We start from the raw sequence: 17,277 nt of genomic DNA, 5'->3' as shown, positions 1-17,277 counted from the left end.
GGGCACAGTAGCCACAGGGGCCCAGAGGGGGGCCCTTCTCTCATTTTATTCAGGATGATCTCACCCGGAGCCCGAATGCCTCCTTCATGCTGCAGTTCTGCAGTATCGAATGCAAGCTCCTCGAAGCCTGAGAGCCGCCTGTGCACTCACGTTCTCTGCGCCCCCACTCTGACCTCCTGTGAGGACACCCACGTGCTCCAAGGCCGTTGTCACATGTCCACTCCGTGTCCTGGGGCTCCGTCTCCACACGCCCAGCACCAGGTCCTGGGGATGGTCAGGACCAAGGACGTGCGTCCCGCAGGGAGCTGGGTCTCGGTCGCTGGCGGCCTATCCCTGAGGAGGGGTGCAGCCTCAGAGGGGCAAGACGCGCTGCCCAGAGCCCCGAGGCAGGGAAGGCCGCTCAGCCACAGCGCCACCACCACTGTGCTCCCCGTTCCCAGGGGCCTGTCCACCAGGGCCTCTCCCAGGGCCTGACAGCCACGGCCACCACTTCCCCGGCCCACCCGCCAGCTCCCCCGCCCCCCAGTAGGCTGTGAGGCTGACTCACCGCAGGTGTGCCTGCTCCGGGGGAATGAGCTCAAGGTCCTGAGGTGCCTCCACCGCCAGGTATTCTCTGGCACCTTCGACACAGGGATGCTTACTGACTGTGCGCTCATGCTGGGGGCACAGCTGGGGACGGGGTATCAGGGGCCACGAGTGCCTCTGGGGCTTACAGTCCAGAGAGGAGATGGCTCTGCCAATGAGATACGCACACCTGGGCCGGAGAGGAAGGGCCCTTGGCTTTCTCACAAGTCACGGCAGCCTTCCTGGAGGAGGCAACATCTCGGCCAGTGCTGGGAGGGTCTGGAGGGTGATGGCAAAGGACGCAGTTAGGGAGGTGGGGTGGGAGTGATTAGGAAGGGCTGGAGTGGGAGGACCAGGAAGGGGGTCTAGCAAGGAATTCTTTATCCTGAGGGAAGGGGAAATGGGAAGTGTCTTAGTAACACGGGTGGGCTTGCATACTAGGTAGGTCACAAGTTGTGCACAACAGTTTGGAGATGGCAGGACCAACAGGAAGACCAGCTCGCTGGCTCCTGGCACAATCTGGGGGGAAGGAATTTGGTGGTCTGGTCATGGAAGGGGAGAGGGGCTGGCAGGGGGTGGGATGTCTGGGACTCGTGCTCGGGAGTGGGAAGAATGGGGCAGGTCAAGGGTAACACCCCAGCTTCGGGACTGGGTAGCCGGCAACTGGCAGTTCCACGGGGGACGCGAGGGGTCTGCAGGTCTGTGGGATCAGGGGGTGGGCAGGAGCCCAGTTTGGGTCCCGCTGGGTTCCAGGTGCCATGAGACCACCCCAGAGGTGCAGACCCGGGCGTCGTCATGTGCAGGGATATTGAAGCCCAGGGATGGCGGAGGCAACCCAGGAGAGGGGCACCCGGGGGGCAAGGCCTGCATCGGGTGTGGATGCTGGCACTTAGAGCCTGTGGCCAGGGGTTCTATGGAGGAGCTGGCAGAGAGGGGGGCATGCAGAGGGGTGTTGGGGAGAGCCAGAGTGCCACCGCAGGGTGAAGGCTGCTGGGAGGTCAGGCGATACGAGGGTGGCCCCCGTGTCCCCGTCTGGGTTTAGCATTGAAAGCCCCTTCCTGCAAGACCCAGAGGTTCCACTCCGAGGCGTAGACTCCAAAGAACTGAAACCAGGCGCTCCTACACCAGCAGGCCGCACGCGCTCACGCGACTGTTTCCGACAGGCAGAACGTGGGGACTACGCACAGGTCGTCAGCACAGATGCGGACACGTGGACGGGTCCGGCCAGAGGGCGGACAGCCGCGAGGCCACACGGGGGCCTGAAGCCCTGATGCCCGCCGCGACCAGGATAGACCTCGAGAGCGTGCGGAGGGAGAGAAGCCAGGCACAGAGCCCGCGCGTGGTGGGATTCAGAGACACACGCGGGCCGGCGGTCCTGGGGGGCTGGGGGTGGGGCGTGCGTGCTTTGTGAGCACAACTTCCTTTGGGGGGAAGCCCGTGTTCTGGAACCCCCCAGCACTGCAGGCATACCGAATGCCGCTGAGCTCTTCACCTGAAACCGGTTACAGTGGCAAGTTTAGGTTATTATGTATTTTTACCGCGATGATAATAATAATACCACAAAAGGCCTGAATTCTTGCCAGGACGGTGGGTCAGGACCACCCGGTGGAGGTTGCTGGTGACTTGAGGAAACCAGCCGCAGGGCTGTGGGGTGCCGGTGTGGTGGGAGGACCAGAAACCGGTCCTGGAGACCAGAGCCACTCGCTAGGGAGCAGGGGAACAGGGTCGAGGAGGGAGTTCTGTCTGGTTTTTAGATGGGAGCCGTCGGACGTGTGTTTAGCTGCTGATGACCGGGTCACCAGACGTAATGCGGTAAAACCCCACATTTCTGGGGCGCCTGGACGTCTCAGTCAGTAGAGCATGTGACTTGATCTCGGGGTTGAGTTCGAGCCCCATGTTGGGTGTGGAGGTTACTTAAAAGTACAATCTCAAAAAAAAGAAAAGGAAAAGCTAAGTAAGCTTAATAAATAAAGCACTCACCACCACCAAGTAGAAAAACAGCAAAGCCTGAAAAGCCGGTTGGCCGAGGAAGACCAGAGACCAGTGACTCACAGAAGAGGGATCAAGATCAGGGATAAACAGAGGGGGAAACTGAGGCCCATGCAGGGTGAGATGGAGACTGTGGGCGTGGGGGGGCAGGGCAGGGCGTGTGCCGGGAGTTTGGGGAGCAGACCTAACCCCGCTGCCCCGAGCACTCGCCTGCCCAGGTTCCGTGGTGGGTCAGGGCGTGTGTGGCCCCGCTGGGTTCTCACAGCTTCTGCGAGGGGTTAAACTGCATCCCCCAAATCCATGTGTTCAGGCCCTGACCCCCAGTGCCACTGTATTTGGCGTAGGGCTTTCAGGAGGTCGTGAGGTTAAGTGCGGTCGCGGGGGGGCCCCAATCCTGCTAAGAAGAGGAAGAGAGGGGTCGCTGTCTCTCTCCTCCGTGTGAACACGGCATCTGCAGGCCAGGAAAGGACTCACCAGAACCCAACCACCAGGGCACCTTGACCTCAGACTTCGAGCCCCAGGACTCTGAGGACTGTCTGTTGCTTAAGCCCCGGGCTGCGGCTTTGTTGTGACGGCCCGGCAGACTGAGACACCCTCCCCACGGCTCCGAGGCCTCGGAAGGTGCTCGTCCCTGACGGTCATGGTGCGTGCCTGCATCCAGCCTGGTGGTGCCCACCGTGGGGCTACCATCTAAACAGTGCCCTCTGGCGGCCGTGGTGGGAGAGCAAGGGGCTGGGAGCGGAGGGCTGGATGGCAACCCTGAGAAGGAGGGCGGTCAGGGGGCGGAGGGGCCCCACCCGGGGCAGGGGCAACGTCTTATTCAGGTTGCAGTTCGGGTGCTTAGGAATCAGCATGAGCCTTAGGGCAGGCGTGCTGAGTGAGCGCAGGCTGTGGGGTTCTCGGACCAGGGTGCTCTACCTGACAGGGCTCAGAGCCAGGGGAGCCCAGCTGATTGGCTGCCTCGTCCTCCAGGAAGGCACAGGCTCCCAGAGCCGGTGGAGGAAGCTACGGGAAGCAGGAATGTTCTGCAGGAGCCGGATGCCCGAGGCTGAGAGCCAGCAGTGGGAGGGCCCCTGCGTGGCTAGGGACAGGTCTCCTGGTTGGAGTAAGGGTGTGGGGTAGGGAAGGGAGAAAGCCCAGCCTGTGCTCCAGCCCTAGAGATCCTGCATGCTGAATGTTCAGGCAGTCTGGGTGGGCCACAAGCCACAGAGTACAGAGTTCTAGGGCCAAGTCTACCCTGACTGGCCGTGAGGCCCTGGTAAGATCATGACCTTCATGGTGCCAAGTCATCTAGCCTGGGCATTGGGGTCACTGGTGCTGGCCCGGGTCTGCTGCAAATTCTTGTCCTGGGCTGCCCTCGAAATCAGCGGTGATATATGCGTTGTCGCTTGATAACTGGGTCGGACTATGGAGTATACTGCCTCCCAAACCCAAAGACACCTCTTTTTTGGTGGCAGGACGTGCAACATATAAGTTGTCCTTCGTCCTGGAAGGGATGTCTAAACGTGCCCCAAAGCACCATATCCTAAAATCTTCACGCACGAATCACGCCCCTGGCTGGCGTGTGTCTTACCGATGCGTGCGCTCCAGTCCAACAATCCTGATGTCACCAGCGTAGAGGACCAATGGGATGTGCTGCAGGACGGCCACGTGATCGCCGGCAAGGCCACAGGTGCGCACCGCTGTCCTTCCCCATGGGCCTTCTCCTTTCTGACGTTCGGAAAGAACACATTCGCCACATTAACAGCCACATTCCAAGTGCCCAGGGAGGTTGATCTGTCCTAGTAAAGACACCAGCACAGCATCCAGACACCCACCAGGACCCGTGTGGTTCCTGCAGGGACTAGACCGGTAAATCCAGTCAGGGCGTGAGGAGGCTGACCACCCCGTGTCACTGAAGGCTGTGAGCATGACCCTAACTCTGCCCCTCCCTGGGATGTGCCCCTGCCTCTGATTTATTGACTCAGACCAGAGCCCAGCAGAGGCATTGCCACGGGCTTCTGCTTTGCCTGGCCCAGCATCATGGCTCCCAGTGCATCCGAGAGTTCCCTCTGGGAAATCCAGAGGCTCGCTGGTCTCCCCTCCTTCCAGAGTGCTGGGATGGAGGGGCCTCAGTTTCCCCCCGACAGCAGTATGTAGTCAGTCTAGCTGCAACACCTGCTTTTCACCTAACTTTTGGTGGGGTTTCTATTTGTGACCGGGGGCCCTGATCTTGCATTTCTGCTGGTGCTCTGCAGACGCTGATTTCAGCCCAGGTCCTAACTAAACATCTGATCACATTTAAAGAAAACACGTGGAGCCCCGGAACCAGGGGCAGCAGGGTCTGGGACCCTCCGGGTCAGAACCTTCCAGGAGCAGTGCTCTCTGCCGCCCCCTTCCGGCCGCGTCCTGCAAGCCTGGAGCCCTCACTCGGGGGAGCGGGGGACAGTCTTCTGTTCACCTTGGTGGGGGGCCCACACGGAGTGCCCAGTCTGCAGCAGGCGCCAGCTCCGCCCACGCCCCCGCGGGTCCAGAGTCGAACCAGAGACACAGCCCTGCCCTCCAAGGGCTCCTGGAAAGGCTGGTGCTTTGGGGGAACAGCAATGCAGCTGCCCCCAGGCTGGGCACAGTGGGGTACCAGTGGGGCCGCCCCCAGGGCACCGGGGGCTTGAGCCCAGAGCCGCGTCTGCAGGTGAGCTGTGGAGTGTGGGGACATGGGAACAAGCTTCTGCCAGGACTGTGGGGTGCTGACCTCCGCACCCTGACCTGTGCGCCTTGACCCCAGCACACTGACCTCCGTGCCCGGACCTGCGCACCCTGATCTCCACGCCCTGACTTCTGCTCCTTGACCTGCGTGCCCCGCCCCGAGCTGCGCGCACTGACCTGTGCCCCTGACCTCTGCTCTCTGACCTGTACGCACTGATCTCGGCGCCCTGACCTCTGCTCCTTGACCTGCGCACCCTGACCCCAGCGCACTGACCTCCGCTGCGGGACAGGCGCGCACACTGACCTGTTACGGCTTAAAAAGACAGGCCTGCAGTACCTCCTTGTGGCCACACGAGGGCGGCAGGGCCCGCGCGCCCGGGGCAGGAGGGGCGTGGCCAAGGCGGCTGCAGGTGGGACCAGGTCCCCTAACACCTGGCCGGGGTGCCCCTAGCGGCAGGGCTCCGGGACTCCCAGGGTGGCGATGGACAGGCGCTGTAAACGCCATCCACCGCCAACTCGAGCTTTCCCCGTAGGCCTTGAGGGCCTCCAGAAGCTGCTTACGTTTGTGCTCGGGGAGGCACGCTCACCTGGTGTAAGACGTTCTTGGAGCGTAAAACTCCCACAGCACTGGTCAACCTTTGGGAGGTACAGCAAAGGAGGTGAGGCAACCTGTCCCACACTAGACGTTCCACACTCCACGAGCCCAGGGACGTCTGTCTGTCTGTGGCTACATTCTCCCAGGGTCTAGGACAGTGTCTTGCGGGGGCTGGCTCCACAGCGAGCGTCTAAGGGATGAAGGAGGGAGTCCCCCAAACCCTTGCTGAAAGGTCTGCACTGAGAGCTGAATCAACAGACCAGGACAGGAGCGGCGAAGGTTCCACCTTTGCACCCGTGGTTCTCACCGACACCTGTAGTCCGAGCTGTGCTGCCAGTCACGGTGGCGCCGGTGGCTCTGGCGCTCCGATCCTCCTCCCACCCCGGAAGGGGATGGTCAAGGCCCAGAGGAAAAGACCAAAGGCCTCTGCTCCTTGTGCTGGGTTTTAAGTGCTGGACTTTGTTTATTTGAATACTTTATTTATTTAAGAGAGAGAGAGAATGCACAAAGTGGGAGGGGCAGAGGGAGCAGCAGACTCCCCACTGAACAGGGAGCCCCATGTGGGACTCGATCCCAGAACAAAGGACCTGAGCCGAAGGCAGACGCTTCGCCCACTGGGCCACCCAGGCGTCCCCGTGTTGGACTTTATATTCCCCAGTGGTGTTAGATGCGCCCAGATATCCCCATCTTCCTCAGCTCACCCCTGGTAGGCTCTGTGCTGTTGGTGCTGGGGCAGGAGGTCCTGCCTGCCCGCCTCCCCACCTCCCTCCCCGCCTCCCGCCTGCCTGCTCCACCCCAGCTGTTTGCTCTGGGTCCTTGTCTTGGGTCAAATTCCCTCCAAGCAGAGCTCCAGTTGGTTGGTCAGGGATTCTGCGTTCGGGGATCCCCCTTTCACTGAACACGGTGCCTTTGGGGTCCAGCTATGTGGCTGAGTGAAACCTGCTTTGTTGCTTCCTCTTCTCTCGGGGGCTCCCCTGTTTTGATGATCCAGGGTCTTACCCTCCGTGTAAGAACCTTCCTGGGCTCTTGCGCCGGGAGCCAAGGTCAGGCCAGAGCACAGGGCCCTCTCACTTCACCAGGCCCTCTCACCGCACTGGAGCAGTGTGAACCGTGTCTGTATCCCAATCTCTGGGAGTGGCAGGAAGGGCGTCATACGGCAAACCATGTGATGAAGGGTCTTGCGAGGGTCTGGATTATCCCGTGGGCCCTAGAGAAGACAAGATCTTTAAAGATTTAAAGATTATTTTAAAGATTTCGTTATTTATTTGAGAGAGAGAGAGTGATGGGAGGGGCAGAGGGAGAGGGAGAATCCCAAGCAGATCTTTTCCTTTCTAATAGTGACTCTGGTCTGGTGGTGACATTGGCTTCTTAGGACAAGGTGTGTGGGTTTCACTCTTTGCCTCTTTTTGGGGGAAGATCTTGTTTAAAACCGGGCTGATATATGACTTAAAATTTTTATAGAACCCATCTTTAAAATATCCATGCCTGGTGCTTTTCTTTTCTTTAAAATAATTTTAATGGTCCTATTTTTCATGATGATTTCCACAATTGTTATTTCCATGTTCCCTCTGTAGCACCAGGTTTACGAGGTATAATCTACATCAGTAAAATCCAGCCATTTTACTGTGTGGGTCTAGGCACTCAGAGAAACGCACAGACCCGGGGAACAATCACTTCACTCAGACTTCCCCTGTGCCCCTTTGTGGCCGAGCCCTCTGTCACCCTGGCCTCTGGCAGCTGATGACGTGTTTTCTGCCCTATAATCATACCTTTTCCAGAACGTCATGTACATGGGACCACACGGCGTTTGCAGTCCGGGCTCCTTGCTTCACATCACGCCTTTGAGGTTTATTCGTATCGCTCTGCCCAGACTCGCTCTCTTCCGTCCATTCCGTGGATGCACTGATTGTGCACCTGTGCTTTTTTGTTTTTGTTTTGTTTTAATTTGAAGGGCTTTTGTTGTTGTTTTCCCACAAATTCCCTGTTGCAGGTTTTGGGTGACTTTGCATAGAGCCAACCTGCATGTTTGCACCGGGTCTCTCTGTGAATGCAAGCTTTCACCTCCCTCGCTCACGGCCCGTCCCTGCTTAACTTCACCCTCACCAGCCTTTGGCTTGATCAGCTTTGTAAAATACTGTTTTCATAGGTGCATTTGTCCTAACTTGCATTTTCCTAATGACGAATTACATTGAGCACTTTTCTACACTCCTGTTTGACATTCACGTGGCTCCTTCTGTGAAGTGTGTAAATCTTTTCAGGATTTCTTTCCTTGGGTTTTGTTTTCTCATTGTGGAATTTGGACAATGCTTCTACGTTCTGCGTGCAAGTATTTCATCTTCTGCAAATGTCTCCCCTCCTGCGACTTCCCTCTTCTGTTTCCATGGAGTGTTTTTTAATGAGCATTTTTAAAATTTGGACCAAGTCCAACTTATCAAAAGAACTTCGTAACGAATCATGCTATCTTTTGTCTAGCATTTGCCTGCAATACCCTTTCTACCCTCTTCCCTTCAACTTTTGCTTCTGTCTTGCAAGCAGTGAGTATCTGGATGTGTTTTATATCCACCTCCAATACCGGTGTTTTTTCCAGTAAGTTCGCTCGCTCTGTGTTTATTACAATGGCCAATATGCTCAGACTGATTCCTACCACCTTAATTCATTATTTTGTATTGTTCAACTATCCCCATTTCTTTTTCTCCCTTTCTTGCCTGTTTTCTAGAATAAGTGTCCACGGGAAGGGGGACCAAGTCCGTGCCTCCTGCCTCCTGGTCTGAATTTGCTAATTCTGTCACCTGCTCGATATCATCTGGACTGTTGGTCCCAGGTTACCTTGGACCTATCTTCTCTTTGTCTTTGATACTATCTTTTAAAAAAAAGATAACAGTAACCTTAATCATGATACTTGATTTCTTTTGCTGAATATCTCTCTTGCAACATTTTCCTTGAACAGTTTTATCTAAACTGTTTCAAAGGCTGGCAAAGGTTTGCGAGGCGATGCAGTTCCTGAGGATATACTTACGTGGCTCTTAAAGGGACGTTTGCTCTTAAAGGGACGTTCTAAATGATTTCTGTTCCCCTCGAGCGACATGCAGAATGGCGAGCGTATGCATGTGTGTGTCTTGGTGCTGGCCTGCGCCTGGCCGCGGGCCTCCCTCAGCCTGTTGGAGAGGCTGGAATTCCCCATGACCAGAGCCCACTGCCTCCTCGAGGGCTGAGCTTTTTCACATTCTCACATTGAATCATGAAACATGTCCCCTGGGGCTCAAACTGGGACTATCCAGACAGACGGGGTCTCCTCAAAAGATGCCTGCATTCTGAGGGAAGACCCTGTTTGCATTTTTAGGCTTTGCAACCGGCTGCGCCTGTGGGAGGCCCCCCACCCCAGGCACCTGCTGGCACGAGGCCCAAGGCCTTTTCCAGTGCCTCCTGCCCCATTCGGGGGTGGGGGCTGCTGAAGGGAGCAGAGAGCCAGGGCCTGACAGAGGACAGGAGTGGGCCCATCACCCAGTACTCTCCTGCCCTGCCCTGGGGCTCCCCAGTACCCTACCCCATGCTGTGCGCCCTGGCCCTATTTGTCTAAAACCAGCAGGAGCAGAAAAGACCTGGGGTCCCGTCTCCTGCCCTGAGGTTGGGACTGGGGTTCTTACCCCTTCTTCTGGGCAGTGTGGGACCTCCTGGCATCTCCCTGTCCTCCCTGGGGCAGGGGGCTCCTTGGCTCAGCTGCGGTGCGGCCTGGGCTGGGCCAAGGGCCCGGGGGTCATGCCCCGTTGCCTAAGCTCTTCTTGTGACACAGTGGTGCCTCAGGGAGTGGCTGAGGCCAATGGAGTATGGGTCTCCCAGAGGGTCTCAGACAAGTTTCCTGGCAGCTTGAGGACCCTGGGCCCTGGACGCCCCCTCATTTCCCCTCTCTTGTGTGAGCACAGGAGGCCAAGACACTCTCCATGAAAGAAAGATAAAGTACAACCTGGTAGGACATTCAAGCCTGGCTCGGGCACCACCCATGAATCCCAGACAGAATGGAACAATGCCCATTGCAAGGAACTCCAGAAATTCCGGTCCTGAGATGTCCCAGCTTAGCCTCGATGTCTGATGGGAAGCAGGGCATGGAACGTGCTAGTCTGCTCAGAAGTCCCCGACCCCCAGGAGTGACCGGGGCCCAGAAAGCAGGACCGTGGGCCAGCAGGATGACACCAGGGCCAAGGGCAGATGGCTCCAAGTTCATCTCTGCCACAGCCTGAAGTCGCTTCCCTGAGACAGCAGCCAGGTCGGGCCCCCTTTTCACCAAATTTCTCACTCTCTGCAGACATCAAGCTCATGACTGTGTCCTTCATGATGGGACCCACTCCCAAAGTGCGGCCCCGGGAGCTTTCCTCCTCTGCCTGCCCAGGGTCCAGCCGGCCCGCCTGGCAGAGGACAGCAAGGCTGGGCCCTGTCACCACCGGCCCCACGGAAGGAGGAGCCCTGTTGGCTGCAGCGTGTCCCCCCCGAGAAGCCTGACCCACCCTGGCCACTTCCTGTGTTAGTAGGATAAATGGGGGCCCTGGAGGGACGGCCTGGGAAGGAACTGCTGTGGAGAAAGCTAGTGTTGGGGTCTGAGCTCTCCCCCACCCTGCAGATGCTGTGGCTGCTGGTTCTGACCTCCCCCTGGCTGGGGGGCTCTGTGCCTGTGACCCCCGGTGAGTCTGATCCCCTCCAATGTGCTTGGGGCCCCTGGGACTCACCCAGGAGGAATGGGGACTGTCCCTTTTTTTTTTTTTTTAAGATTTTATTTATTTATTTGACAGAGAGAGACAGCCAGTGAGAGAGGGAACACAAGCAGGGGGAGTGGGAGAGGGAGAAGCAGGCTCCCAGCGGAGGAGCCTGATGTGGGGCTGGATCCCAGAACGCTGGGATCACGCTCTGAGCCGAAGGCAGACGCTTAACGACTGCATCACCCAGGCGCCCCTCCCTTGTCCCTCCCTGAGCTCCCGGGAAGGTCATCGTCTGGGCCCCTGATGGCCCCTGAACTTGCTTCCGCAGACTCCGGCCCAGGGCATGAGCTGGTGGGCATCGTGGGGGGCTGCGATGTCTCAGCCCGGAGGTATCCATGGCAGGTCAGCCTGAGGTTCTATCGTATGGACCACGGCCTGTGGCAGCACAGCTGCGGGGGCTCCCTCATCCACGCCCAGTGGGTGCTGACGGCTGCCCATTGTGTTGAGCCGTGAGTAGTGCCGCCCCCTTCCCGGGGCTGTGCGTGCTTGTGTGCACGCGTGTGCGTGTGCGTGGTCCTTCTGCGGGAGGCGAGCTTCCTGGCCCCCCAGCTCTCAGTGCCCCCCAGCCTGCCCTGAGAAGCCCTGGCTCCCCTCTCCCCCAGGGAGGACCTGGAGGCTGGCACCTTCAGGGTCCAGGTCGGCCAGCTGAGGCTCTATGACCACGACCAGCTGCACAGGGTGGCCGAGATCATCCGCCACCCCAAGTTCAACGCGAGCCTGTCTGCGGAGGGAGGCGCAGACATTGCCCTGCTCAGACTGGAGGACCCCCTGACTCTCTCTGAGGATGTCAACCTGGTCTCCCTCCCGGCGGCCTCCCTGAGGGTCCCCTGGAGGAAGATGTGCTGGGTGACCGGCTGGGGTGACATCGCGGATGACGGTAGGTAGTAGGGAGCCTAGGAAGGATGGGGGGGGGCTGGGCCCTTATAGAAAGCGGCTTACCGCATGCACCTTCTGGGATCCCCAGGGTGGGCTGTGATGCCAGGGTTTGGACAGGAAGTTTCTGGAACAGACCTCAGGAACCGGGAACTTGCTCTGGGCAGGCATGTCCCCCCACCAGATACCACCTGGACTCTGGCCACCACAGTCAGAGGGCAGCTGGGGGCCGTCGTGTCATGGGGAAGAAATCCAGGCTCACTAGTTTGGGTGACCCACCAAGGTCACGGCTCCTCTGCTGCTGAGGCAGAATTTTCCCGGGGGGCCTGCGGGTCCTGCTGCGGACACTGCACGGGAGCCCAGACTCTGGCGAGGGAGTCCCGCATCCTGGAGCTGGAGGGGCATCCGGACCTTTAGGTGCCGTGCGGCCAGTCCTGAGCATGGTGGACGTGGGGAAATAGTACCAGGTCCGGTGCTGGACCCCAGGATGAGGACTGGCAATGGGAGGTGCCCGTGCCCCCCACCCCGATGGGCAGGGGAGACCCCACACAAGTGGAAGGCGTATGTGTGCGATGGGAAGAAGGGGAGACCCTGGTTCTCACACAGTGGCTCCCCCCTCCCCAGTGCCGCTGCCCCCTCCCTACCACCTGCAGGAGGTGGAAGTTCCCATCGTGGGCAACAGGGAGTGTAATTACCGCTATCAGAACTCTTCCGACAGCCACGATCAGATCATCAAGGGTGACATGCTGTGTGCTGGGAGCGAGGGCCGGGACTCCTGCCAGGTGAGGCCCCAGGCGGCCCTGGCCACTTCCTCTGTCCCCTTCTAGCCCAGGAGCGTGGGACCTTTGCCACGGGGACATGGGAAGCTCTCGCTGAGGGCATCCTCTCCCCACAGATGGACTCTGGGGGCCCCCTGGTGTGCCGCTGGAATTGCACCTGGATCCAGGTCGGAATCGTGAGCTGGGGCCAGGGGTGTGGTCACCGCGACTTCCCCGGGGTGTATACCCGCGTCATGAGCTACGTGTCCTGGATCTGCCGGCACGTCCCTCTGTTCCTCGGACCCTAGGAGGGACGACGCCCCATCCTCCTTGTCTCAGCACCATGTGCTCCCTGCAGGGGGCAGGGGAGCAGGGGCGAGGCCCCCCGCAGGGAGGACAGGGTGGGGAAAGCCCAGGAATTGTGCTGGGAATTGGATTCTTATTAAACGTGGTGGGAAAACCTCCCAAGGCTGCGCCCATGCTTGACTCTGGTGCGTCTGGGGGTTCAGGGAGTCGGCTGGCAGGGCCTGCCTGTTGGGGTCCCTGGTGCAGCATCTCCAGGCCAGGCAGAGAGGAGAGGGAAGGGCTCCGGGGGCAGGTTTCTGTGCTTCTCTCCCCGAAAGAACGAAAGAAGTCGGCTGGGATAGGTGCTATTCTCAGCCCTAGGTTCCCCTCCCTCCTCTCCTCCCTCCTCCCCATCTCCCTCAGGCCCCACTTAAGTCACAGCTGAGACAAGGCTCTGGATCCAGGGGAGACCCATGGGGCCCTCCCCACTGTGGTGCAGAACCCCCCTCACCCCTGCTCCTGCACAGTGTGGCAGGCCGGTTCCACAGACCATTCCCTCCCTTTCCCCAGCTCCTTTTCCGGACGTTAAAAGTCCCGTCCGACAAGCCAAAATGTTCCTGGTTCATTCCGAAAACGTGTCCTGCAAGCCTTGGCCCCCTAAGGTCCTTCCTGTGAACAAGGACAACTTCACCAGGAAAACAGGGTCCCCTTTGGCACCTCTGCATTTTCTGGCTGTTATGGTGACGTGGCAGCCAGTCCTTCATGCCACACAGCTCTCCATCACAGTCTAGAACGATCAGACCTACCGCACTCAAGTTCCGTATCAGGGCGACCAGGCCACTCCCCACCCTGCTCCTGACCGCTCAGAAACCAGGAATCTCGGCTCGGCCCCTCCCCTCCGACCCCTGCCACCTTCACAAAAACCAGATAAACATTAAACTGAAAGAACGCTACCAGAGCCCACGGCTTTCATGCTCCTGATTCATTTGCAGCCCACAGATCAGGACACGAGAGCCTGGAGACCCCTGTATCGGCAAACAGGCCGGGGTCTCCTGCGTGTCCCTGCACTGGGGACATGGGGGTCTGAAAGCAGGACCATCCAGGTGGGGGCCCTCTCTGCAGGATGTTGGGAAACCCCTTCTTAGGGATCCAGGCGGGTCCAGGGGTCCCATGTCCTCGGTGTGGGCTGGCTGAGCCGCGGCAGGGGCCGGGAGCAGCGTGCTGGGAGCAGGGCTGCTGATGGCAGACGAGGTGGGGGGGTCGGCTGTGGGGGTCGGTGGGGGTCAGCGGCAGCCATGTGGGTGCCTCAGCGACAGTGTGGTGAGACAGCTCCTGGTGCCCGGGAGCACCCTCCTGCCCTCTCATCCCTCACCTTGCAAGCTTCAGGACGGAGCAGGGACCCACCTGGGGTCCGTGACAACTGGACCCTTCCCCAGACACAGCACCCTCACCTCAAAAACCTCAGCGAACCCAGCACTCAGACTGGAAAGCCTTCTCCCCGTGCTGGCCAAGGGGGTGTCCAGTCCCAGGAGGAGGGAGGGGGACTCCGTGCAGACCATGCTGGGTCCCCACAGAGGTCCCTACACCCTGGCCCTTGCTGGCTCAGGCCAGGTTCCCAGAACTCTTGTGAGGCTGCCTGGGGGAGTTGGTGGTCCCACGGGGGCTGCCCTCCTCCCCAGGTGGGTCCAGAGGAGAGGTGTGGACCCAGGGCCTGGGGCTGGGGAACCCGGCTCAGCTCTTATCCTGAGGTCCGCACTCTGACGAGGCTCCCGGGACAGGCCTTTCCTGACCATGGGCACCTCCTGTCTTCACTGCACTCAGTACCACAGAGATGCATGGTTCACCCCAGGACGGGCACCTGTCCACTGTGTTCCCAGCACCCAACCCTGGGCTAGCCACAACATGTTCTCTGCAAATGCTGATGCACTGACCGCTTGTGCAGGGGAAGCCCTGCCCCAGAGACCCCCAGCTCTCGCCCCACCCACTTCCTGGGCAGGGAGGATAAAGGGGCTCGGAGGCCCCAGGAGCAGAAGGCAGAGGACCTGGAGTGGTAAGGACCCCGCTCAGACTCCTGCCGTCTCCGTTCCCAGACGTCCTGGCCCTGGTGTCCTGACTCCAGCCCTTCCCTCTCCCCACGCACATGCTGTGGCTCTGTTCCTGACCCTCCCTTGCCCGGGGGGCTCAGTGCCCAGGACCCCAGGTGAGTTCTAGCCCTGAGTAATGACCTTGCTGTCCTGAAACCCACTGGTGGTCTTGAGCCTGCCCTGACCTGGGGTGGGACAGGGTGGCGACCTCCACATCAGGACGGACCGGGGGAGAGACTAAGTGTGGGAGGCTGTGCTGGGCTCCAGGCAGCGGTATCTGGGTCCCTGAGGGCTCCTCACTGTGCTTCCCCAGATCCTGGCCTGGGGACTGAGCCAGGGGGTCTCGTGGGGGAGCATGACGTCCCTGCCGGGAAGTGGCCATGGCAGGTCAGCCTGAGGGTCTTCCACAAACGGTGTGCCCAGTGGCAGCATGAATGTGGGGGCTCCCTCATTCACCCCCAGTGGATGCTGACCGCTGCCCACTGTGCTGGACCGTGAGTGATTCACGTGGCTGCCCCCTTGGCGGGGCGGGTGGCTGCGGAATAAGCCGGGGGGGCAACGCAATGTGGGGGGACAGTGTCCCGGGCTGGGTGCAGGAGACCCGGGGTTCGTGCAGCTCCGAAGGTGTCAGGGGAGCCTTCAGGCTCCGAGCCCCTAGAGACATTCCTGCTGCCGGGGTGGGGGGACCAGGTGCCTGCCCCCTCAGCCTCCTCGAGCAGCACCTGGCCTCTCTCTCCCAGGAACGTGCTAGAGCCGCAGAAATACGGGGTCCAGGTCGGGTAGCGGAGGCTCTACGACCACGACCAGCTGCACAGGGTGGCCGAGATCATCCACCACCCCAAGTTCAATGCGAGCCTGTCGGCCATGGGGGGCGCGGACATCGCCCTGCTCAGACTGGAGGTCCCCGTGACACTCTCCAGGCTCGTGAGCCCTGTCACCCTTGCTCCCGAGTCACTGGTGCTCATCCCCGGAAAGAAGTGCTGGGGGACCGGCTGGGGCACCTTTGAGGTCCACGGTACGATCGGGGGACCCAGAGGGTGTACAAGGAAGAGGACGTGGGTGGAGCGCATGGGGACCACATGGCCGATGGCTTCAGGAGCGGGAGGGTGAGGGGACGTGCCTGGGTCACAGATGCACCACGGGACTACGGGCCACCCGCCCCCAGCTGGGCTCTGCAACGCATCTGAAAACACTCTTTTTTAAACTGGGACAACATCCCAGGAGCAAGCGGTCATTTCTGTTTGCCGCTGGGGAAGACAGTCACCTGGGACTTGGTCTCAGGAGAGCGGCTTTATTCCTGTGTTTTCCCAGCAAAAATTGCTGGGGGAGAACAGATTCCCTTGCTTCCCTGACCTTATTTACCCAGGCTGTGTGCCCACCAGGGGTTAAGGTGGGGAGACTGAGGCCCGGGCTCAGGATCACACGTGGTCCGGGAGAGGCTCCTTCCCCCCCTCGGCTCCCGGCTCCAGAGCTGGTACCGCTGGCCGTGGGGCAGCCCCCACCCCAGATCAGAGCCTGCGGGATGCACGGAAGCGTGCGGCTCCTCCTCCCGCGCGGCCCCGCGTGCTGGTTATCAGATGCCAGGGAGCCGCACGCTCCAGACGCCAAAGGTCCCCCGAAGCCAGTCCCAGCTCTTCCAGGGCTCTGGCTTTGAGGGGCCTCTCCTGGCGCGACCCCGCTCTCCTGCCGCTCTGCTTCGTGGCTCTTCTCAAGTAGCAACACCCTCGGAAAACCGACCACACGACGGTCAGCCCGACACGAGAGGCGCTCTGCTGTGGCTGTTTTTTCTACATGGCTTTTCTCCTATTTATTCAAGCCTGGCCTTTACTGTCACGGACTAGCTTTCAGAGACACGACACTGAATGGGCCATGATTCCCTTCCTTTCTCCATCCAAGCTACGGTATGACGTGGGAGTCTGAGAGGTGCCGCCCGGGCTGGCATGACCTGGGGCCGGCTGCAGGGCCACGAGCCCCTGGAGCAGCCCACACTCCCCCTCCCCTCCCGCAGTGCCACCATTGCCGGCCCGCCACCTGCAGGAGGCAGAGGTCCCCATCGTGGGCAACCAGGTCTGCGAGAAGATCTTCCACCACTACCCGCCCCCCTCCGCAGGAGGCAAAGGCAGCATCATCAAGGACGACATGCTGTGTGCAGGGAGGAAGGGGCAGGGCTCCCGCCAGGTGAGAAGCATGCCCCCGCCCTCTGCCTGCGGTTCAGGGCTTACCAGAGTGGCAGTGGGGCCACCACAGCGCCCTGTGGCCAACTGACCCGTAACCGCCCTTTACAGGGTAATGCCGGGGGTCCCCTGGTCTGTTACTGGCTGGACATGTGGGTCCAAGTTGTAGAGCTGAGCTGGGGTGCGGCCTCTGGGCACATCGACTACCCTGGGGTCTACACCTGAGTGACCACCTACGCGTCCTGGATCCACCAGCACGTCCCCTTGGAGCCTTGATGGGCCTGTGTGGGCCAAGGAACAATGCACCCCCACTGCTTCCCCATTCAGCAGCACTGTCTCCTCAGTGCCCTGTCCTTCCCTGACTCTGGGGCCCGGGAGGCAGAGAAGGGGCTCAGAGGCTGGTGACTCCCTGACAGTGGGCGGTTGGCTAAGAAGTGCCAGGGACCTCGCCTCCTACCCGCTCCCCGCCGTCCTATTAAACTGTGTGCAAAGCAGCCTCCAGGATTTCTGCGTGTACTTGAC

The 17,277-nt window shown here is 60.1% G+C and overlaps 2 protein-coding genes across 2 annotated transcripts; both read left to right on the top strand.

The window, feature by feature from the left end:
- The first annotated feature begins 4,128 nt into the window (after positions 1-4,128).
- LOC113245143 (mastin-like) lies at positions 4,129-12,559 on the top strand. The gene is made up of 9 exons (XM_026485039.4): positions 4,129-4,225; positions 5,529-5,648; positions 5,772-5,897; positions 10,134-10,246; positions 10,446-10,506; positions 10,850-11,030; positions 11,184-11,458; positions 12,079-12,236; positions 12,350-12,559. Exons 1-9 carry the CDS (start codon positions 4,129-4,131, stop codon positions 12,518-12,520), a joined length of 1,302 nt encoding a protein of 433 aa, XP_026340824.3. The 3' UTR covers positions 12,521-12,559.
- Positions 12,560-13,792: 1,233 nt separating this feature from the next.
- Positions 13,793-16,980, top strand: LOC113245181 (mastin-like). The gene is made up of 5 exons (XM_026485064.1): positions 13,793-13,817; positions 14,895-15,075; positions 15,397-15,596; positions 16,590-16,759; positions 16,867-16,980. The coding sequence occupies exons 1-5, from the start codon at positions 13,793-13,795 to the stop codon at positions 16,978-16,980; spliced, it is 690 nt and encodes a 229-aa protein (XP_026340849.1).
- Positions 16,981-17,277: the final 297 nt, after the last annotated feature.

Source organism: Ursus arctos, unplaced genomic scaffold (genome assembly GCF_023065955.2).
Source record: "Ursus arctos isolate Adak ecotype North America unplaced genomic scaffold, UrsArc2.0 scaffold_2, whole genome shotgun sequence".
Taxonomy (NCBI): domain Eukaryota; kingdom Metazoa; phylum Chordata; class Mammalia; order Carnivora; family Ursidae; genus Ursus; species Ursus arctos.
Note: the sequence above shows the minus strand (reverse complement) of the source record. Positions and strands in the feature narration are given on the sequence as shown.